Raw genomic sequence first — 25285 nt, 5'->3', positions numbered from 1 at the left:
TGGGGCTGGGGAAGTGGCTCAAGCGGTAGCGCGCTCGCCTGGCATGCGTGCGGCCCGGGTTCGATCCTCAGCACCACATACCAACAAGGATGTTGTGTCTGCCGAGAACTAGAAAATAAATATTGAAAATTCTCTCTCTCTCTCTCTCTCTCTCTCTCTCTCTCTCTCTCTCTCTCTCTCTCTCTCTCTCTCCCCTCTCTCTTTAAAAAAAAAAAAAAAGAAAATCAAGCTCCCTGGAATGAAGAGAACTTTGGGAGATGTTAGGTAATAGATGTGTTATAAATGGGCTATGCAAAAAAAGTTATGGAGACAGTGACTGATTAGGCTTATTGCCATTCTGGCATATGGTTTTACTATGAGATAAAACTTCAATGTGAGGACAGAAACAACAGCACTGTTATTATAGCCATGATGGTAGCAAGCTAGTTTGGGAAGTACATTGGGTAGGGAATTTCAAACAAATTTCAAATTTGGGGTATTTGGAGAGCCATATGCATGTTATTGTGCTTTAAGTGACACATTAATCTGCAATGGTGTGTCCTGCTACCCAAGAGAGGATTCCTTGACCCTGCCTCTCTGTTAAGTACTTTGCAGCTAATTCTTTTTTTGAATTGAAAATATATGTGATAATCCAAGTTCAAGGAACATGCAGAAAGAAATACATTTTCTTCCTATCCTTATCCCCCTGCATCCATTTCCATTTCTCAGAGGTCACCAATGTGTATCTTTCACAGTTAATCTAATGCATGTATAAACATAGTATATGTGTATGTATGTATATATATATAGACATACTATGCATGCATATTTCTCCATATTATATGTACTTTGGAAAGAAGATATATAAGCATTCTATATGTACTTTGCAAGGTAATTTATAATAATGTGTCCTAAAACAAATCCATTCTTCTTTCAGTCATGAAATTTTATTTCCTCCTTTCTTTTCTCTCTTCTAGTTTCTTCAAAAAACAACCCCACTGATAGCTATCACCTTGTATTCAGTGAAGAACAATTTTTCCCTAACGTAAATGTTGACTCTTGCAATTAGGCTTAGTTCTAGGCCTGTTGAAATGGATGTTATTATCATAATCAAAAGATAAAACTCATATGCTATATTTATAAGCTTTAAAATTTTCACAATAGACAAATCTCTCAGGCTTGACATTTATAAACATCTGAAAACTCCTTTTGCTTTATACTTCCTAACAGTGACTCTGTTTCAACATTGGTTTTGTTTCATTGCTTTTTTCCCATCTCAGTAGTTAAGGGGCAATTTATCTCAAACCTGTTGGTTAATTAAGGGAGATACAGAATAGGAATTCCCCTATGAAGAAGGCAAAATGTTGATAAAGGTGATTTATAATTGAGCCAATTGTTTTCTTCAGGTTCTAATAAAACGACAAATCTCAACATGACCATTGCTTCACCCTTTCAGGTGCCTGAGGACTTTCTACTATATTCTGCCCTCAAGTCTAATGCTTCAGATACTCATTCTATTCCTCTTTCTTTTTTAAAAGTAGAATTTTCCTTATTTTGTTAATGCATTGTAGTTGTACATAATCATGGCATTTTTTGTTACATATTCATACCTACATACAATATAACAATAAAATTTGGCCAATATCATTCTCCAGTATTTCCCCTTTCCCTCTACTTTTCTGTTCCCTTGGTTCTTTTCATCTACTCTATTCTGCTGATCTCCCTTTGATTTTCATGAGATCTCCCCACATGTTTAGTTTTTTCCATTTCCCTCTTAGCTTCCACTTGTCCATTTCTCTTTCATAGGATCTTTGGTAATGTCTTACACCCATGTCCCCTAGAATGATTAAATAAATGGTCACTCTGGGGCTGCATTATTATAAGAGAAGCCTCCTTCCCAAGTGTCCCTGCTAGACATGTGCTCAAGCACCCGCTACAGGGGTTGATATTCACATTTGAATTTAAACACCACTTAGCTACAGAAAAAAAGAATTGCCAATGGGCAAAACCTGAAAACCTCTGGTTTCATGGAAGAGAAACTAGTTCTACTTATGCCTGAAAAACTTTTTGAGATACTAACTCATTGAAAATTGCATATATATAAGCATTCTATATGTACTTTGCAAGGTAATTTATAATATTGTATCCTAATATGCTGTAAACCATTTTACATGCAAATGTAGATTTTAATGCCATACATCATACTTTCAGACTTAGGTCTCTAGATGTGGAAAAATTAGTTTGCATGGCATGCTCAAAGAAGTGGAGTGAATAATTATCTCCTGGTATTATCTATTCTAGGTCCTAAGCCAAAAACAATACCATAGTGAAACATATTTATTCACATTGGGATGAAATGCAGAATATAAATCTAAGTTAATTTTATTTTCAAGGAAAATTTCATTAAAATAGATAAAGCTTTGTTTCAAAAAGAAAGAGACAGAGCTAATGAATTTTTCCAGCTTTGAGCATTTCAATTAAAAACTTAATGTTTAAAGTGACATTTTCAGGATACAGTAATACTGACAAAGGAATATCTGATAGGATGGTGGAATAACACCATGATAAATCAACTAAAACCAGACAAATCACCAAAGAGGGGAAAGGTGCTTCTCTGTTGATGTAGAATCAACATTTACTATGTGTTTTGACTGGATAATTGTGAGCAGGCATTGCTGCATTTTTATCTGAACTGGGAATTGTGAAAATTTATATTTTGATAAGATTCGATCCATGTCTCTATGGCCCTTATAGATGGAATTCAGTCGACAACTCTGACTCATGACTTTGTTTATACACTTGTGTTTCAGCTCATCAAAAAAAAGCTATTTTTTTCCTATAGTTTCTAAGAATGTCTCTCAATTACAGAGCCTAAGTCTGAATCATTTCTGGTTTCTTTTTCTAGCTTACATCCATCTTCTTTCATGTATATATGCCCATTATGACATCTTTCAGAGCCCATCAAGGATATAGAGTAGACACACAATATTTTACTGACTTGAAAGTATGCAGAAAAATTCTTTTCAATAAAAATTTATGCATATACATTTATTTCTGTCTTGCCAAGGGCTGGCAACAAGGAAAACAAACATGCTAATATTTAATAAGACTTCTAGAATATTCATTCTCTTTACCTCAACAGTCAATATTTGGCTCTTGCTTTTATTCTTATGGTCAAATTTTGCCCTTATGGCTACTTATTAATCACTGTTGTTGTAAACATTGTCATTATCATGTTTATTATTATCATATCCAATTTGCTTTGGGACATTTATAGGGAGACTACCACTATTCTAGATGCAATTACATATACTAATCATTCTTCTTTTCTGCCTACTATACAAAATTTGTCATTTATACATTGCTAAATAATTATGATAAGTATGATAGTGATTTTCCAAGCCTCTGCTTCAAATTCCCTATTAACTCTGACTTCTATATCTTTCTCTTCAGTTTAGCTAAGATCATTTTTGTTCACCTGTAAGACTACTGCCAAATTTCTCACCCTCAACTTCTACTACAACTAATTGGAAGCATTAATCTTCATAACTGATCTGCATTTCACTCTCTTTTTTGGTCCTTATTTCCTCATTCTGGAGAAAAAGATGACTTCTTTCCCTTACACCACAATATCCCATATGCATGTATATATAAATAAGGAGCCTCCCTGTCCTCTCAAATATAGTGTAGAGTGAATCTATCAAACTTAAATATGTAAAATGACCTTATTAGACATATAAAGTTCTGTGGGAACACCAAGCAAAGAAATTCATTTTACTCTAAAATAATGAGGAATCTTTTACATTGGAAAATCAAACTCCCCAGAATGAAGGCTATATAAATAAAGTTTATGAAGGAATAGCAGTGTTCATTGAAGTGGAGAGTTAAAGGGACAGGGAGATAAAAGTCAGTGAAGTTCATTAATTTTAGAATCTTAAGTGATATCCATCTCATTTTTCTTTTATCATCATTAAAATATCCTATACTTAGGCCTTCATGTAGTAGATAGATTGCAAAAATGTGGTCATGCTTTGCTAAACTTGACCTTCTTCTTGTTCATGTATACTTTAGAACCATGATAAATGTCATTTCCAAATGGTGACATCCCCAGAATAGTCAGGAAAAAAAAACTAGGAATAATGGCTCATTCTGTGGCCATGTAAAGTAGCAATGGCAACATAGGTATTTGTTTTATTATCCTTTGCACTTTTGAAAAATTATTTATTGAGAGCAATGAGTAATAACTGCTATCAAACAAAAATGCTCATAAACTTGAACAGTTTGCTGTCTCTAGACCTTATCTGTGATGTTTTACATGAATAGCTTAATAAGAAATTATCTCTCCATTTCTCCATAGTATTTTATGTATACTTCCTGAGAGTACTTAACTATTTCTATGTAATACTGTAGTATTCATGTAACATCTTCTCTTGCCACACCCTGAAATTTTTTGAGCACACGAACCTGTTTCATATTTCAGTTTTCCAAAGTACCCAGCCATTAGTTCAGACTCAAAAGGTATTGAATAAATGTGTGAATGAGCAATCCCATTGAAAGCTGATTCTTGGCTTGTTACTCATATGATTTTATTCCAAATACTGATTTCTAAAACAGTGACCACAAAGTTATAGGAAATGGGATGAACTGGAAGATTTTTTTTTCAGGAAAATTGATCTCTAAACTTAGTTCATCTTTGTTTCTTGGAAATCTCTAAAATCAAAAGTGCTTGTTTTGCCAAAATTCTGGCATATCTTTATGAAATGTGCCCAAAACTGGATATATTCAGACGTGTAGCACTTAAAAAAGAAAGGAATTTATAATTTAGTTTTCATGCTTATATTTTCCAATAATGAAAATTAATCAAAACTCAAGGAAAGCAATGAAATTAAGCTGTTAATATGCAAAATCAAAGTGATGCATGAATTACTGCACAACATTTAAAATATTATAGGTTTATACTTTTATAAAATATTATAAATGCTTCATAATACATTATGCTAAATTCAACTAAATGAAAACTGCCATTTAAAATATGTATTTAAAAACAAAGCATCACAATAATTTTTATTAATAATTTGTTCTTAGTACATTTTTTATTGAGAGTAAAAATAAACCAAATGGATAAAACAGTATCTACAAACTATTAAGTACTTTTTTGTAATGTAGAACAAAACCAGAAAACTTCCATTTGCTTCTAATTGAACAAAGAAATTATCTACTATCTTTTACATATGCATTTGCAATTCTATAATGTTTGTTATTTCTGAATAAATAATTTCAAATAAGCAATTAAAATGTTTAAACAAGTGGGAATCAAAAATTTCTGATGTATTAGAGCCTCTTCTAACAAAGCCTAAAACTTTAGAAAGGCTTGAAAGTGTATAAAATGTCATATTTTATCTGATATTTTAAACTTCACTTTGATTTGATATTTAAAACCAAAACGATATATTTTGGTGTAATCATTGAATTTGTCATGCATCCTGGTAGATGTTTATACAAGTCAAGTCAATCATTTCTTCTTGTATTCACTTCCAGCCACATTCCCACTTAAGACAAAATAGAGACAGTGGCAATAATCTCTGCCATTAGTGTTATTTTTGGAATGTTTATAAGCATGGCAAGTGACAAATAAAATTTAAGATATTTAAATCACTGAGTGATTTTGAAAATGCTAAAATAAAATGAATACCATACTTGTTGCTTCTGTTTTGCAATAAAAAAGCCTGACATTTTTTTTCCTGAGTAAACTATTCAAATACCTAGCGTTTCTCAAAGCCTTAACATGAGTTTAAGTGGAACATACCTTTAAAATTTGGCCTGATTCTTGCATCATATCCCGATGTCCTGCCCATTAATTTGTCCAAGAAATCTGAAGGAGATAGGGTCTGCGAAGGTTGTTTTCCAGACCTGGAGTCATGGTCTTTGCAGAAAGCCGCCCTAAACACATCATTAACTCTTTTAGAAACAATTTCATTCTCAGCTGCTGAGAACTAATATAGAATGTTTGTATCACATTTTGGTGAAGATATTTCATATATTAGTAAGAATAAAATAGAAAAATATAAACTCTTTGGTTAACTTCTGAGCTTGTATATGGTCTAAAGTTAACTTTACATGATGAGAAGCATAAATCCATACCTCCCAAGTTTTCAAACTTTAATCATAATATGCCTCAGATGACAATGTACGTAGATTCAGGTTGTAGATTCTATGGACATTTAGGTAAAACTATTTATTTGTAGAATTACCAGAGAATTGAAAATGATGATTTTTGAAATTCATGTGATGACTTGAATCATTTTCCCATGCTTTAAAAAATCTGTTCCATCATTGCAGCCCTAAATATAAATCCTCTACCTTTCATAAGAAATGTAAGATAGGATGAACACACTAAACCCTGCAATTAATTATCATATTGCTTATTTTCTCACATGCTAGATTCTATTTCAGTTATTAGTTATTAGTATTTTCCAATGTGATATCTAAAAGAGAAACTTCATTTGGAATTTTAACTTCATTTAAACATAGGTCAACAATGATTATGTTTGTTACTTCCATTAATTTATCAGTTGTTATTTATATATGAACACTTAAATTTTCAACTCTCTAATAAAGCATTAATGAAGAAATACTTCTAAGTCATTTTGTCTTTTTCAGTATCAAAAGCACTAAAAGATGAATGGAAAATCTCTCAGATTTTCATGTCCATGTCAAAAGTAATAAAGAGCTTATAAGAAGAGCATATTTGGTTTGTAATAAATTCTTTCAAAATACATAGTGGTTGACTGAATATGTTTATTTCTTCACTAAAGTATGTATTGTAAAAGCTTTGTTTTCAATAGTTGAACAATCTTGTTAATTCTAACACTAAGAAAATACCACATTCTTGCCAGTTTTTCAAAGAAGAGGCATTGAATTTAAGTGCAAAGATGATATAAGCATTTGGTAGGAGTTGAAATTGATATAATCATCCAGAAATACTCACATTCCCATATGCAGATTCATCTGATTAATCAAGTATTATTTGATTATGATGGTGGTGGCAGTGATGAAAATGATGATGATGATGATGATGATGATGATGATTCTAATAAAACCCAGCCTACAATCTTTCTTAATCATAGTAGAAGGTGTGAACCTGAAAGGAACATTGTGGGTTTTCCCAGTATTCATAGCATTATTTCTATGTGTTCAATTTCTCTTGGTTCTGTGAAAAAATACCATAAAATTTGGTGAAAATTAAAGGTAGAGTTCTACACTTTATTATAAGAGTATCTCCTATCTCTTATCTTAGACTCTGCCACTAAATGGCTATTTCATTTACTGGCAATAAAATTAATATTTTGAGATAGCAATTGATTTGACAACTAGTAAATTAGGTAGAAAATGAAAGCATGCAAATAATAATTTCTCACTTATTTTAACTATGCACACTCCACTCGTCATGCAGACATAAGTACAAAGATGTCATATTAATTAAATTTTGGTAGGCAATCAATTTTCAAGTAGACTAAATGGTAGAATTGTGGTAAAAAGAGATATTTGATGTTTCAAGAAAATTCCTGAATTGCAGTTCTCAGAGTATGCTTCAAGTTGTAGAAATATAAGAGAAGTCCCAAGTTGGCTGAGAATTAGGGTTCTCATATATTTTTATATAAAATGAGCATGTTTCTGACAAATTAATTCAATCACTCCACCATATGAAAAACACTGCACCCAGTAATCCCTTTAAATGACTTCCAAAAGAATTTGAAAGCAAAAATCTCAACCTTATATAGAAATGTAAAGGACATGCAACTCATCAGACTATCTTAATATCACATTGGCTGTGGAAATGTGTGTTGAAATGCAGAGTGCAGCTATGCAACATAAAACTTGCTTTTGTGAAAATTTACCACCTTCCCACCATAATTAAGCTTTTTAAATGAACAAAAGAAATCTAATTCTCCTCTATAAAATTAAAATAATATGATCCAGGGAACAGGAAAAAATAGATAATTGCATGACACTTTCTCTTTCAAACAGTTTCATGTGGAAAATATCAGCATGCAAAGTCGTTTCACCTACCTGAAGTGGTTTGTCTCTAAGAAAAATGCAAACAAGGCTGTCAAAATGTTCACTAGCTGCCGGTTCATTCCTGTTTCTGTGATGCTTGTGGAAAATATCCCGAAATGATTCCAGAAAGAAGCTAGGACAAAGTATCTATTTATTGTCCAGATTCAAAATCTAGCAGGAATCTAGTTTCTTTGAAAATCAAAAAGAAATTTGGGTTTGTATAGTTTTCTGAGAAAAAACAAAAAGTGCCAGTCCTGGGCATCATGGTCAGGTCAAACCGAGGCTCAGGACCATCAGTTAGCCCAGGAAAGACAAAGCCTCAGAACTGATGAATCCCCCAGCTGCTTTTCCTGAATAATAAAAATGCTGCTACCTTAATCGCATCACCATGCAAAGGGGGCTGGTGACAATGCCATGCTGGAAGTCGGGTTGCTGTGGCTTTTGTTTTATATCCTTTCTATTTAGCAAAGCCCTTTCCTCTAGAAAATGTTCTCTTTTAAAAAGAAGTTGTAAATGAGGAAGAAGAAAGGACTCTGCGCGCTGGAGTGTTTGCGGGGAAGAGGGAGAAATTGCTGAGATCCTGTGCTGGAATGAGGGCTACAGAAAAAGACGGAGACGTGATCTTACCCAGCCTATAAATTTCAGCACTCGGACAGCTCCTAGCTCTGAAGTGCGCATGTTTCCTTTTTCAGTAGCTTGGGGCGGGGGTCGGGGAGAGGCATTCATGTGGGGACGTGCCTGCTGTTCAAAGGCAAAGAGTGACTGGCCATTCAGTAAGGGGGTGCTGAAGTGAGCGAGATTATGATAAGGAGAGAGCAGAGGTCAGGGGAGACGGAGAGGGTGAGAAAGGCTGGGGTCTGAGCTTCCTGAAAATGCTAGTCTGCCTGTGGGTGGGCGGGACGGGAGTTTGAAGCAGAAAAGAGAAGGAAATAAGGTTTAGACATGGGGAAGAAAATTAGGGAAACAGAACAGGATTTGGAGTACTGAAATTATAATAAGGGTGTGGGTAGTTCACTTATTATCAGTGGGAACCAGAGGCAAAAGTGAAGCCCTGTGCTGAAGAGAAGGGGATATTACCTTGGTGTAGAGAAGCCCGTGTACAAAAAAAGGTTCATAAAGTCGGTAATTTAATTTAGAAGTCCTTTATGCTTTCCTCGCCTCTTGAATGTTTTCATTTCATTTTAGCCGCCTGTTCTCAAAGGATCTACCTCTTTACTAGGGAAAGCCCCTTCCACTGGGCTTTCTTCAGCGGCTCAAAATCTTTGGACATCCTCTTAAGTCAGATTTGTAGAGAAAGGAAAAAAAAGACAATGGGCCAGCAGGGGGCAGTAGCAATCTTTTCCTGCCCCTGGTTAAAGGTTAGAACAGTGCTCCTTGTTAGAAACGGAGGAGAGAGAGAGAGAGAGAGAGAGAGAGAGACAGACAGACACACACACACACACAGAGAGACTCTGAGACTCTGACTGGGGGGCTTTAGTTTCATCTGTCCATTCCAGATGTTAATCACCAGGAAGGAGGTCATGTAATGAAGTGTAGGTTTTCTTCTATGCTAGAGACTGAAAATAACAAAAGTTTGTAAATCCTGTAGGAAAGCATAAGAGTTAACCTTGCTACTACAAATTAAATTTACAAATTTTATAATTAAGTACAAGAGGACGGATAGATAATTCAACTGAGCTTTTGGAAAGGGGGAAAGAAAAAATGAATGTCCTACCATGAGTTGGGTGAGGAACTTAATTTTTGTCACCTTAGTCACTCTGGCCTTCCACCAGAAGACTTAATTTTAAAACAAAATAATATAATTACTTTTTAGTCCATAAATGGCTAACTTGTCCTTGGATCAATTTATAACATCCTAGCAGAGTAACAAAGAATTCTATGTTTCTAAAAAGTAAATTCTGAGGGAAAATGCAAGTTATTTTCACCTTTTAATGTTAATATAAATCACCTGAAGATCCTATTGAAATGCAAATACTGATACAATAGATCTGCCTTGGGACCTGAGTTCTGTATTTCTTGCAAGTTTTTAGCTCAATTTGATGCTGTAGGTTCACAGGTCACACTTTGAATAACAAAGGTGTGTATGCCCTTTCACCAGATTTCTATGTCACCAAGACAGAATATTGGAACCTCTTTTTAGATGAAATGAAGCAGCCCAAGCATTCTGCTTACATACAAAATCAGTTCTTTGGATGTGTTTCTTAACTCTCAGTGTCTAGAAAAAGTGATTCAATTTAAAAGAAAAACAGTATGGTCTACTATGAGACATCCCTGAACTACAGCTTCAAATCTGTTCGCTTCCAAATTCATTCACATGGAAACTTTAAACCTTTTTTTTTTTTTTGGATACTGTTTGATTTTATTAAATTATGCTTCCATTTTTAAAAAATATTTATCTTTTAGTTGTAGTTGAATACAAGAATTTGTGTTACATCTGTTCCAGGTAGTAAATAATCTAGTTACCAATTATAGGGTACTAGAAAAGCAAGTTTCAATTATGAATTTACTGCAAGTTGATACCTAAGGCGAAGGGAAAGATAAACTTTAGATGATTCTTTTCACAAATTTTTTTTCAACTCCCTTTTCTCCTCCCTTCCTTCATTTTTAAAAAAATATTTATTTTTTAGTTGTAGTTGGCCACAATGCCTTCATTTTATTTATTTATTTTTATGAGGTGCTGAGGATCAAACCCAGGGCCGCACATGTGCAAGGTGAGCACTCTACTATTGAGCCACAACCCCAGCCCCCTTCCTTCATTTTTAAACTATTCTTTCCTCACTTACCTGTCTTTTTACTTTATCCTTTATTCCTAACTACTTATTCTTATTTTTTCCCCCATTTCATGTTAAGACAGAAAAGAACATGATTATTCAAGCTATAGGACAGTTCAAACTCTGCCCAGGTAACTCATCAATGTTCCCAAAATAGAAAGATGAACATACTAACAGTGGCACACATCTGTAATCCCAAGCTTGGCAGGAGGATCACAAGTTCCAGCCCAGCCTCAGCAACTTAGCAAGTCCCTGTGTCAAAATAAAAAATAAAAAGGACTAGGGATGTGAATCCATGGTAAAGTACCCCTGGGCTAAATCTCCAGTACCTAAAAAAAACAAAGAGAGAGAGAGAGAGAGAGAGAGAGAGAATGCAAATGGATGATAATGGCTCTCTTGTTTATCAGAGACAAAGTCATATAATATCTATAGGCTGGCAATGGAATCTTTCAGTATACTATCCACCACCAAGTTTTACTACTGAAAAAAAAAGAATGAAAGGAAGGAAGGAGTAAGGGGCTTTAAGAATGTTAGTAACATTTTATTAAATTATGCTTCCATTTTAAAAAAAAAATATTTATCTTTTAGTTGTAGTTGAACACAAGAATTTACAGGAGCTGGCGTTGTGGCTCAGTGGTAGAGCACCTGCCTAGCATGTGTAAAGCACAGGGGTTATGTATGTATAAGAAAAGATGTAGGGTTTGCTACTCTCCATGTTTCTGGCATCCACTGGGAGTCTTGGAACAAACCACCCTATGGATAAGGAGGACAGGGCTACAGAATTCTTTGTAGAGTGTTCCAGTAAGTAAAAATAAATAAAAAGCTTCTATTGAAATAATATTTAATGTTTTACTTGGAAATATTATTAATTGGAATTTTCCGATCTGAAAGTGTACAAAATTCTAGCACTACAATGGTAGTGCATCTGTTTACGCTTCGTAATCACAACACATAATTTTGTTTTAGAATCATTTATAATGCAGATGTCTCTTAGAAATGCATTGACCTTTAAAATAGTTTCAGAGTAAATTGTAATTTTTTTTAAAAAAAGTATTTATGTATCTTTAGTTTTAGGTGGACACATTATTTTGTTTTTATGTGGTGCTGAGGATCAACCCAGTGCCTCATGCATGCTAGGCGAGCGCTCTACCACTGAGCCACAACCCCAGCCCATAAACCTGGTTTTATCCCTGCCGTCCTGACCAAAAAAGTTAAACCAATTCCTGGAAATATATTTCTTCAATTAGTGTGCTATATGGAAAAATCACACAAGATTTTTTTGTGCTCAGGATTCTTTCCAAAAGAAAATATAGAATGTAAATGAAGAAAAAAAATGATTCATCCCAAATTTAAGATTTTAAAGATGCTTAAAGTAATACATTCTTTTTGAATCAATCTCTTTCAACAACAGAGCCATGTTATTAAGCAGGAACTGGGAAACTTGTGACAAAGGAAGACTCTGGCTAGCAGCATGAAATCACAGCATTATATTATTTTAGAGTTGGAAGGGACTTTAGAGAGGATCTAGTCTGGCCTCCTCCTTTTCTCATCTCTCCTCAATTTGGATTCCAGCCCTTTCAATACACAGAAACAGCTCTCATTAAGTCTGCCAATGAATTCCTTGTAACTGAGGCCAAAGGATATTCTTCTGTTCTCATCTTATTTGACATTTCTATGGTACCTAATGTCATTGGTCTCTTCCTCCTTCTTGAAGTACATCCCACTTGTGACACAGTGAACTCCTAGTTTGCCTCCTATTCTATCTCCTTGGCAGGCATATCCTTTCTATCTAGCCTATAAAAGTTGGGTTTCCTGAAGGATATGTTCTAGACCTTCTCTTCTTCTCACTCTACTCTCTCTTAGATAATAATATAATTTCTATTGTCTTTTATGAAGATGAACCAGAGATATATATTTCTATCCAGACCTATTTATCCAACTGCTTCCTAAACAATTCTTGTTGGGTATCTCAAAATCTCCTTAAACTCTTCATATCAAAACCAGACTCATGATAATTCCTCCAAATCCTAATCCTATTCTACTGTACCTGTTTCACTGGCAGCAACCAATAGCCAAGGTAGCAACTCTGAGTCTCCCTATGTGTCACACCCCATATCCAGTTCTTCAGCAAGCCCAATTGATTTTATCTCCCCAATATATGTCAAGTATGTCCACTTTTCTGCATCTAATCCCCCATAACCCCAGTTGGGATATCTTATCTATTACCTATACTGCTGTAATAGTCACCTTACTAGTTGGCATGGACCAACAGCTAACCCTCTTCCACCCATTCTATTTACTGCAATCAGAATGATTTTTCAAAATCAGAATCTGATTATGTCACAGTCCCTGGTTAATACTATGGATCTCCATTTATCTTTGAATAGAACAAGGAAACTACTTAATATGACCTAAAAGTCTTATGTGGCCAGGTCCATGTTTACGTTTTCCCTTGTCTTACCCCCTATTCATCTATTTCCTTCCCCTCTGACTATATTGGTCTTTTTTTAATCTCTTATGCTTTCTATGTTGCATAATCCCATGGAGTGTTAAGGCTTGCCATCTTCTTCTGATCAACACCAGCTTATTTTTAAAATCTCTGCTTAAGTATTATTTCCTCAATAAGCCTTTTCCTGATATGTTATTCTATCAACTCTATTATAGACTGTCTTCATATTCTGCAACTCTGATTCATGGAGTACATCACCATTGCATGTATACATGCCCATGATTCTTTGCTTAGATAATGAGCTTTGCAGTGGACAGGGATAGCAAATCATTTGATCTACCATTGTATCCCCATATACTCAGTGATAATAACAAAAATCACAATGGTATGATGGTCACTAAGAGAGAATTTTAAATATATACCCCAAAGTGATGCTTAAACAAATTAAAATAAGTAAATATGTATAGTTCATAAATAGTTCTGTCAGAACTTGCTTATTATGGAATAATATTAAGAATACAATTAGGAAACTAAGTTCTATGGCTCAGCAGTCTACAGTGTGAAATGAAATTCAGAGTTGGAACTATGAATCTGATGTACTTCATTCTAGTTTTACCTTTAACACTCATTGGTTATATGACCTTGGATAAGTCATTTAATCTCTCTGAGCCTCATTCTTGTAATGTGTAAAATGCAGATAATATTGTTACATCAAATATTTCTATGTAGAATACTTTTACAAGTCATATGAAAGCATAGCTGAACAAGTGCTCTTAATCTCAACTCCTGCATCTACTAGCTGTTAAAATTTATGTTTTGACTTTGTTCCTTGGACAATTCCACTTTCAAGGACAGTAATTCTCAGGAGCTTTGAAAAGGTCTTATTTGTAATGCAATGAAATCCTGAAGTCTAATCCCTCTATGCTTCTAACTCACCAAATTACAAATGGTTGAAGCATGTGGCACCCTCATTTTGTATTCTTATAATTAGAAAAATGAGATTTTTGATCCATCCTATGATGTTATAAGAATCAGCACACAATATTGTTCTATATGCTACATATTAAACATTTTTAAATAGACATGAACATATATAAACATTTCTTATGATCATCAGTATCATCAACTGATAAGTTTTTGGAGTCTCTAATAATTACATAATAATTCACAGTTTTCAAAATACCCACACTATGTGGCAGAACATAATTGATATCCATATATTTTTCCAATGAGGAATATAAAGTTCAAATAAGATTATTAATTTTCCCTAGTCTACATGATTAAGTGACAGAGTCATACTTTCTATATTTACTACCAAAGGGAACAGAATTATTTCTCATCATGTGTGATTGATGTTATTTTTCAAGTCACTGGAAGCCTACTATATGCTCACAACTAGTTTTAATAACCATTTTCTGATTCCATTGCAATAAATGCCCTTTTTCAATGGCATTTTGGTCACCATTATACTAAGATACACACACACACACACACACACACACACACGCACGCAAATGTGATGAATAGAAACCCCATATTAAAATCTCAGTCAGTTTCCTAAAGGAAACAATAGAAAGATATGTAATATATCAATATCCTGAATCAGGACTCCCAGTTGAACTCTTGTGAATCTCAGTACAAAGAGATGGTCCTCCTCAAATGTGGCCATTGTTCCCTCTATTTGAAAAAATGAAGTAGAGGTTAAGAATGGACTATTTATTTGCTATTGACACCAACTGAGTGTTAGAGGCAAATTACAGAGAGCAAGAAGTTGTTTTACCAAATCCTTAGTTGTTAGGGAATGCTTCCTCACCAAAAACAATAAAGACAATTTCAACTTGATAAAATGCACCTCTTGAATTATAAGATTTACCTTCCTCAAACAGACCCCCCTTTTCACTATTAGACCACAGATTAGAACAGATTTTTAGATGAGAAAACCCTAAGGCATGAGGATATGTGGTCATTGTATCTATTAACCCACGGAACTTCTTAGATCAATATTTGTGATTGCCATTTCTTAACTAAATGTAATATTGTGTATTTATAGAAAATATTATATATTGGAGGAATTGGTTTACATATCAACAAAGACTGGGAAATCCCACAACTGGCAACAGGCCCTCTGAAAGCTGGAGACCCTGGGATGACAGTAGCCTGACTCAGTCCAAGTCTGATAGGTTCAGAAGAAGGGAAGCCAATGATTTAACTCTCAGTTCCATACCAAAGGCCTGAAAACCTACCAGAACACTGATGTAATTTCTTTAGTTCAAAGACAGAAGAGCATCCCAGCTCCAGAGGGGAGAGAGGGGGAATTAATTAATCTTTCTCTTCCTTTTGGTCCTATCTGGGTCCCCAACTGATTGTATGGTACCTTCGCACTTTGAGGGCAGATTTTTCCCACTTGGTCCACTGACTGACACATGAGTCTCCTACCAAAATATATTTCCAGACATATCCAGAAATGATGCTTTATCTGTTCTCTAGATTTTCCATACCAGTTGACACCTAAAATTAATTATCACTAATACCTTAGGGATCAGGTATAGAGTCTCTCTCTTCAAACTGAGAATGCTGAGCTACCACTGTGGAGCCTGTACTGACTCTTGACTTTCATGGCCACTCTCTGGCCTATATGTTCTTTATTTCCTTATAATCACTTGTATTGGAGATGAAAGACACACAATAGAGCCCACTTTCTGTTGATTAGATAAATTGCTAGGGGGACAGGAATGAAATAAAAAAAAGGAAAGTGAAAAACAAAGCATAGTTCCTGCATGTTGATTTGTTCAGTATGCCACAAGCATTAGTACTAATTAATTAAAGGCTGCTTTAATAGCCAGCACCCACAGAGCAAGAATGCCTAAAGAGCTGATGTGCTGATGTCACTCTGCATTCCTTCTCCCTGGTTTTCAGAAATACAGTTTGCTTCTCTCCTCTTTTTTTTTTTTTTTTTTTTTTTGGTGGAATGCATAGAGACACCCTACTTGCAGAAAGGCAAGGTTCAAGGCTATGAAGCCTAAATGTGAAATAACTGCTCTTCCAGGCTCCATGCAGACAACTGGATGTCCGTCCAGAGCATTTCTGGATTAAATTACTCGGAAGTCATTTTAGGATTGGAACTCTTCTGGTTATTAGCGTTCAGTGTTCACAGACTACAAATGTGTCTAATGCTTGAAATAATTTCTATTTCTAGCACTGATTCATGGCAAGTGATTGCTTCTCTTTTGGCTAGTGTGAGAAATGCAGCATTTCTTTTCATAAATAATAAGAGAGCAAACAATAATTCAGAGGATAAATTAAGTATATCACCATTTGAATATGTTAGAAAAATTTTACCATTGTTACAATTCTAAAGATGAAATAATGAACACAATAAGATTGGTTATTATACTATCACTTGTCTTAGAATCTTCTAGGTTTGATTCTGCCACTGACATGAAAATTGCCTTAACTTTACCTTCATTATGTAATGCTGAAAAATTCTTTTGGGGAGTTCTCAGATTTTAAACTTTTGTTACTGACTTCATTAATGTTCACTACACACACACACACACACACACCCCCCATAAAATGCCTCTTCTGGATTGTCTTGCTTGAATTCATAGAATGCTGAGAAGAAGCTGATTTGAGAAAGAGTGATTTGAACTTGAACAATGGCAATAGTTTTATATTAGCCAATAAGCTAGCACTTGATAGTTGAAATGGAGTTATGTTCATTATAGTCAATAATGACACTTATTATTATTGTGAATCATGATATAGATGCTAACTGGCTAATATGTCTGTAACCAACAGTCCTGTCAATCAGTCAAAAAATATTGGTTAATCATTTACTATATGCAAAGTACTATATATATTTCTCTGAAGATGAGACAAAGTAATATATTAACTTTGTCTGCTAAAGACTTATAATCTGCATGCAAAGATAAGAAAAATAAATATTATAGAAATGAGGCTCTCGGTCAAGATCTCATCTGGGGAGATTGGCTTACTAATACCCAAGAAGTTTCAAAATGGAACATTCACCTATGTACTCTTTGTAGTCTAAATTTAGGTTCTTAGCTTGGCAGGTTCACAAAATTAATTTTGTTAGTCCCCCAAATATATTACTAATCATGAATGTGACATACTAACTTTATAATGCCCAAGAACCTGACATATAAGCCAGAATGAAATAGCTGTTGGGCTGCCAAGTAACCCATATAAGCCTAAGCAGTGTGTAAGCTTCCTGGGGGTACACTGGGGAGGCAGCATGACAAATTGATTTTAGAATATGACCTTATGGTTGAAATGTGGAAAAGTTGAGTGGAACCTATATCAAACTGATAGTCATCTCCAGCCTCATAATACCTGTCCCAGAAACTGAATACTTATATCATGTGTTCCCATTACTCATTGCTTAGACTAGGATTTGATTTATTTCTCAAACTTCTCTTTTCTATTCTCTATTTCTGGTCAACCCCACTGCTAATTAACATTAATTGTGTTTCACACACTTACAAAATTATATAAGAGAAATATGTCAATTATGTTAGAATAAAACAAATTTTATGTAACTACAAATAGCATAAGACAGAAAATTTTCAACACCTCTGAAGTCTCCTGAATTCTAATCCATCATTACATCTTGTTTGTTAACTTTTCTCCTAAATATTTTCTTATCATTGTCTTTTTTTTGCTTTTTTTTGCTTTAATAAGCACACACAAATATTGGAAAATAAAATGCCCTAATGTCAACATAGCATATCACAACATATATTTGAATGAAAAGTCACTACAAAGAGATACAATATTTGCTAATCAAAAAAATATACTTGACTGTTCTTCTGGTAATGCATGGCTATGTAATAAATGATCTAAAATTTTGCTAGTTTTAAACAATAATATATTAATTTGTCTCAGTCTGGTAGGTTGTGTGGGTTCATCCAGACACTCATGTTTAGGCCCTGTCAACCTGTTATATGGAAACTAAGACTTCAATTATCTTAAGGTTCAACTGGGCCAGACTTCCATGATGACTTGCTTACATGACTAGTATTGAATACTGGATGGAGCTCAGCTGGGACAGTTAACCAGAAGACCTATACATGGTTTTGCATGAAATCTGGGCTTCTTAAACCATGCTGCTTTGGCACTGAAAAGGTGCATCCCAACAGTAAACACTCCAAAAGAATGAGAACAATGTTGTCACAAGGCTTATTATAACATTATCTTCGGTGTGATACTGTTCATTTTACTGCATTTTACTAGTTACATATGACCAGCTCAGCTTTAATAGAGGAGGGGACTTTTCTAGAGTATGAATAGAAAGTATACTTAATTGGGCAGTTGTCATACATGCATGGAATACATTGGAATATACGGACTCTAATTTGCTCCCCCTTCCCACCTGTCCTCCCTTCTCCTCTTCCACTTCTTCTACAGTATTGATATTCTTTCAATTTATTTGCACTTTTTAAATTAATGATTTATAGGAATACATATGGTAAAATTTACTCTGGCATATTCCACTGTTGCCCCATCTCCAAATGTGGCCGCCTCCATCTTGGGACACCAGCCAGGACCAGGAAGCCTAATATCAAAGTGCCTGCAGGTATTCCACCACTGCCACTGTTACCCTCTCAGGACAAGGCCAACTACATACAGGCACTCTGGCCAGGGCCTGGAATTCCATTATCAAGGTGCCTGCAGATTTGGTGACACCTGAGATCTTCCTGCTAGGTGTGCTAATAGCCACCATCTTGTTGCAGAGGCAGGAAGAACCAGGCTCTCCCCAGCTCCATGGGTCCTGAAGTGCATGAAAACAGACAGGGCTGGCTAAGTGAGTCAGAGATTGGAAAAGGGTATGAGGATATCTTGTTCTCTGTTTGTCCAGCCAGCCAGTCCAACACCCACTGAGTTCCTGGGGCCCACTAGGGACAGCACTCACTGGGCCCCAGCACCAGCTGAGTCCTTAACTCCCTCCCTAGTCTGACATGCACCAATATCCTGGTCCAACCAGGTCCAGCATCAGTCTGGCACCCAACAGGGCCCTCATGTTTCCCAACCCTCAGGCTCCCAACCCCTCCCTAGCCACCTGGCAGAGCACTCACATCTACATAGTCAGCCTACTGTTCTTAGCACCTGGTCCTGATCCACCTGATACAAAGCAGCTCTCTCTGAAAGGCACACAAGTCCTGGCACTCAGCCCTGAGTATCACCTGGGACAGAAGTGTCTGACATCTTAATAGGATCTATTTGTTTTAAGGCTGTATATTGTTTGCACTGAATTCTGTTAATATTGATCTCCCCCTTAAAAGCAAGGTACTGGAAACCTTCAGGGACACTATAAGTCTACAGGGTAGAAGCTGTAATACCTCAGATCCATACTGCTAGATGGGAAAACAAATGGACAACATGAAAAAACAAGGGAACAAAACACCCCAAACAAACCAAAATGCTCCAATAATAGAATCCATGGACAACACAATAGAAAAAATGTGAGAGAAAGAGTTCAGAATGTACTTGGTTAAACTGATTTGTTACAAAAAGGATGATATAAGGAGTGAAATCAATGATAAATTTCAGTAGGTAAAAGATCATTTCAATAAAGAGATACAGATTATGAAAAGAAAATCAACCAAAATCCTCAAAATGAAGGAATCAATAAACCAAATTAAAAATTTACTGGAAAGTATCACAAACATACTAGACAACTTAGAAGACAGAGCCTCAGGCAACAAAGACAGAATATATAATCTTGAAAATAAAGTCGACCACACAGAGAAGATGGTAAGAATCCATGACCAGAACTTCCAAGAATTATGGGATAACATGAAAAGACCAGATTTAAGATTTATCAGGATAGAGGAAGGAGTAAAGATATAAACCAAAGGAATGCACAATATTTTCAATGAAATAATATCAGAAAATTTTCCAAACCTGAAGAATGAAATGTAAAGTCAAATAAAAGAGGCTTACAAGACACCAAATGTACAAAATTACAACAGACCCACACCAGGGCACATTATAATGAAAATGCCTAGCATACAGAATAAGGATAGAATTTTAAAGGCTCCAAGAGAAATGTATAAGATTACATATAGAGGGAAATTGATTTGGATCTCAGTTGATTTCTCAACCCAGACCCTCAAAGCTCAGAGGTTCTGGAGCAACATAATTCCAGCTCTGAAAAAATGGATGCCAACCAAGAATTTTATATCCAGTAAAATTAAGCTTCAGGTTTGAACATTTTTTCATCTATTTATTGATTATATTTCTTCTGTGAAGTGACTGTTAAGTTTCTTAGCCATTTATTCATTGGGTTATTTGTTTTTGTTTTTGTTTTTTTGGTATTGAGTTTTTTGAGTTCTTTATATATCCTGGATATTAATGCTCAATCTGGGGTGCATATGGTAAAGATTTTCTCCAATTGTATAGGCTCTCTCTTCGTGTTATTGATTGTATCCTTTGCTGAGAAGAAGATTTTTAGTTTGAATCCATCCCATTTATTGATTCTTGATTTTATTTCTTGCACTTTAGGAGTCTTGTTAAGGAAGACATTTCCTAAGCTGACATGGTGAAGATTTGGGTCTACTTTTTCTTCTATTAGGTGCAGGGTCTCCGTTCTAGTGCCCAAGTCTTTTGATCCACTTTGAGTTGAGTTTTGTGTGTGATGAGATAGGGCTTAATTTCTTTTTGTTACATATGGATTTCCAGTTTTCCCAGTGCCATTTCTTGAAGAGGCTATCTTTTCTCCAATGAATGTTTTTGGTACCTTTGTCTAGTATGAGATAACTATTTATATGGGTTTGTCTCTGTGTCTTCTTTTCTATACCATTGGTCTTCATATCTGTTTTGTTGCCAGTACCAAGCAGTTTTTGTTACTATTGCTCTGTGGTATAGTTTGAGGTCTGGTATTATGATGCTTCCTGTTTCACTCTTCTTGCTAAGGATTGCTTTGGTTATTCTGGGCCTCATATTTTTCCCAGATGAATTTCATGACTGCAGTTTCTATTTCTATGAAGAATATATTTTAATAGGAATTGCATTAAATCTGTATAATGCTTTTGGTAGTATGGCAGTTTTGACATTATTAATTGTGCCTATCCAAGAGCATAGGAGATATTTCCATATTCTAAGGTCTCCTTCAATTTCTTTCTTTAGTTTTCATTGTAGAAGCCTTTCACCTCTTTTGTTATATTGATTACCAAGTATTTTATTTTTTTTAGGCTATTGTGAATGAGACAGTTTTCCTAATTTCTTTTTCAGTGGATTCCTCACTGATGTATAGGAACATGTTTGACTTATGGGTATTGACTTTATATCCTGCTACTTTGCTGAATTTATTTATGAATTGTAGAAGTTTTCTATGTTGAATAGAAGTGGTGATAGAGGGCATCCTTGTCTTGTTCCATTTTTTATAGGGAATGCTCTCACTTTTTCTTCATTTTGAATTTTTGGCCTTGGGCTTAGGTAGCTTTTACATAGGTAATTTTTTACAATCTTTAGGTATGTTCCTACTATCTCTAGTCTTTCTAGTTTTGAAAATGAAGATATGCTGTATTTTGTCAAATGCCTTTTCTGCATCTATTGAGATGATCTTATAATTCTTGTCTTTATGTCTATTGATGTGATGAATTACATTTATTGATTTCCATATGTTGAACCAACCTTGCATCACTGGGATGAACCCCACCTGATCATAGTGCACTATCTTTTAAGTGTATTTTTGTATGCTATTTGCCAGAATTTTATTGAGAATTTTTGCATGTGTGGTCAATGGGGATACTGGTCTGAAGTTTTCTTTCCTTGATGTGTCTTTGTCTGTTTTTGTTATCAGGGTGATACTAGCTTCATGAATGAGTTTGGAAGGGTTTCTTCCATTTCTATTTCATGGAGTAATTTGAGGAGTATTGGTATTAATTTTTCTTTGAAGGTCTTATAGAACTCAGCTGAGAATCCATATGGTCCTGGGCTTTTCTTGTTAGGTAGGCTTTTGATGGCATCTTCTATTTCATTGCTTGAAATGGATATGTTTAAATTGTGTATGTCCTCCTGATTCAGTTTGGGTGGTTTGTATGTCTGTAGAAATTTGTTGATGTCTTTGAGATTTTCTATTTTGTTGGAGTATCAATTTTCAAAATGATTTCCAATTATCTTCTGTGTTTTAGTGGTGTCCATTATGATATTTCCTTTTTCATCATGAATTTTAGAAATTTGATTTTTCTTTCTTTTCTTTAGTGTGGCTAAGGGTTTATCCATCATGTTTTTCTCTATATAAAATGAATTCAGTAGTTTTGGTTATAATCACCCTAGTCCCACCTCATATGCTTACTGGTTGCTGTAACCCAAAAGCTTATTATTACAATGCCACCATTTGACCCAGTTACTCCACTCCTCAGTGTATACCCAAAGGACTTAAAAGCATCATACTACAGTGATGCAGCCACATCAACATTTATAGAAGCTCAATTCATAATAGCTAAATTATGGAACCAACCTAAGTGCCCTTCAACAGAGGAATGGATAAAGAAAATACGGTGTGTGTGTGTGTGTGTGTGTGTGTGTGTGTGTGTGTGTGTATATACACACACACACACACATACATATACATACCCACAATGGAATCTTACTCAGACTTAAAGATAAATGAAATTGTGGTGCTTGCAGGTAGATGAATGGAGCTGGAGAATATCATGCTAAGAAAAAAAAGCCAATCCCAGAAAACCAAATACCAAATGTTTTCTCTATTTGCAGACTAATTCACAATATGGGGGGCTTAGGGAAAAATAAAGGTACTTTGGGCAGAGGGGAGTGAAGGGAATGGAAGAGATATGGGGGCAGGAATGATAGGGTAATAATGTCCAATTCATTCTACTATGTGTATGTGTGTGTGTGTGTGTGTGTGTGTGTGTGTGTGTGTGTACACATTCTACATTATGTACAACCAGAAGAATGAGAAGTCATATTCCATTTATGTATGATGTATCAAAATGCATTCTAGTGTCATGTATAACTAGTTAAAACAAATAAAATATGGTAAAAAAGAAGTCAACTGAGAGAACATTTAGCAAAGTAGCAGGATACAAGATCAACATAAATATATCAATCACTTTCTTATACTCTAATAATGAATCTGTTGAGAAAGGAATCAGGAAGGGCTGGGGATGTGGCTCAAGTGGTAGCATGCTTGCCTGGCATGTGCGGGGCGCTGGGTTCAATCCTCAGCACCACATAAAAATAAAATAAAGATGTTGTGTCCACCGAAAACTAAAAAATAAATATTAAAAAATTATCTCTCTCTCTCTCTCTCTCTCTCTCTCTCTCTCAAAAAGGGAATCAGGAAAACTATCCTATTCACAATAATATCTAAAATAAAACACTTTGGAATTAATCTAACCAAGCATGTGAAAGGCCTCTACAAGTTAAACTTTAGAACACTGAAGAAAGAAATTGACAAAAACCTTAGAAGATGGAAAGACTGCCCATGTTCTTGTATAGGTAGAATTAATCTTGTAAATAGCCATGATAGAAAAAACAATATGCATACAAAATACATTGGTATTTTCCTGTAATCCCCATCAAAGTACCCATGACGTTCTTCACTGAACTAGAAAAAAAAGATCCTAAAATTCATAGCCAAAGAAATATTGAGCAAGAAGAGTGACGCTGGCAGCATCACAATACATGATCTCAAATTATACTACAGAGCTATTGTAACATGGTACTGGCACCAAAACAGACATGATGATCAATGAAACAGAATAGAAGACACAGAGACAAACCTATGTAAATATAGTCATCTGATACTTGACAAAGGTGCCAAAAATATATGTTGGAGAAAAGACAACCTTTTAACAAATGGTGCTAGTAAAGCTGGATATCAATATTTAGAAGAATGAATCTTGATCCCTGTGCACAAAAGTCAACTCAGAGTGAATCAAAGACCTAAGAATTACACAAGAAACTCTCCAATTCCTAAAAGAAAACATAAGCTCAACACTCCAACATACGTTTGCAGGCACCAACTTCCTTAACAATATCCCTAAAGCTCAAGTATAAATGTATGTTTTTAAAAAAAAGTTAAATGACCATGACCTAAGGGATATTCTCAGATACCTAAAACAAGAAATCATAAATTCAAAGTAGAATTCAGATGCTAAAGGCAAATTGCCTTAGAGTATGTTTTTATTCCAGAGACTTATGACTTCAGTTTTAATGGCATCTTGGGACAATGGGAGAGTTACACAGAGAGCCTAAAGTCCAGGCAAAGAAGATGAGAGATGAGCTATGCAGTGTGCTACAAAATGAGAAATAGCAAGGGAACATGCTTATCTAAAATTTGACTATAAATGGAATTTTAAAGTATTGGAGAATTTGTAAGCACAGGAAAACATCATAGAGATTTATGATCCTAATTAATACTAACTCTATGATCCAACCAAGAATTTATTTAAAGTTCTTCTAAGTTGGTGATTACGAGTGTCTCTTGTGGAAGGAATGATAATCCACTCGGGGAAACAAATTTCAACACACACCTAAAGGTTTTCCTTCAGAAAAAGCTATAATGGATTTGGTTTGCAAATGTAAATCAAAAGACACACCACATGACAAAGACCCTATGAGTTAGAGCCAGAAGAAGAAATCAGTAAGAGAATAAAATAGTCATATACTTCAGATATTAGGCTTATTAGATTTGGAGTAAATGTATTAAACATGTTTAATAATTACAAAAACAAATAATGGGAAAGAAATAAGTTACTCAAAAATAACCAAGTAAAAACTTCAGATAGGGCAAAGGGAGGGGAGGGGAAGTGGGGGTACAGGGGTAGGAAAGCTGGGTATGAAAACACAAATGGTGTGACTCTACTTTGTGTTCAACCAGAGACATGAAAAATTGTGCTCTATAAGTGTATTATGAATTGAATTGAATTCTGCTGTCATATATAACTAAATAGAATTTAAAAAAATAAAAAATAACCAATAGAATATTTGCAAATAAAAATGTAACAGTTAACATTTAGAAGCTAATGATCTATTTAAA

At 34.9% G+C, this 25285-nt stretch overlaps 1 protein-coding gene across 2 annotated transcripts in view; it reads right to left on the bottom strand.

Moving 5' to 3' along the window:
- The window catches only part of GLRA2 (glycine receptor alpha 2), a gene marked incomplete at both ends in the record, with an annotated part of 188371 nt that extends 179650 nt beyond the window's left edge, over positions 1-8721 (bottom strand). Inside the window, 3 exons of one of the 2 annotated variants that reach the window (XM_081277648.1) lie at positions 5786-5919; positions 8050-8125; positions 8655-8721. In XM_081277648.1, coding sequence (XP_081133774.1) covers positions 5786-5919; positions 8050-8125; positions 8655-8715 — 271 coding nt within the window. Of the gene's footprint in view, positions 1-5785; positions 5920-8049; positions 8126-8654 lie in introns of those variants that run through there. The other variant, XM_081277647.1, reaches the window with a different exon arrangement.
- Positions 8722-25285: the final 16564 nt, after the last annotated feature.

This window comes from Spermophilus citellus (assembly GCF_964194105.1).
Source record: "Spermophilus citellus genome assembly, chromosome: X".
Taxonomy (NCBI): Eukaryota; Metazoa; Chordata; class Mammalia; order Rodentia; family Sciuridae; genus Spermophilus; species Spermophilus citellus.
This window is presented reverse-complemented; position numbering and strand designations above follow the sequence as displayed.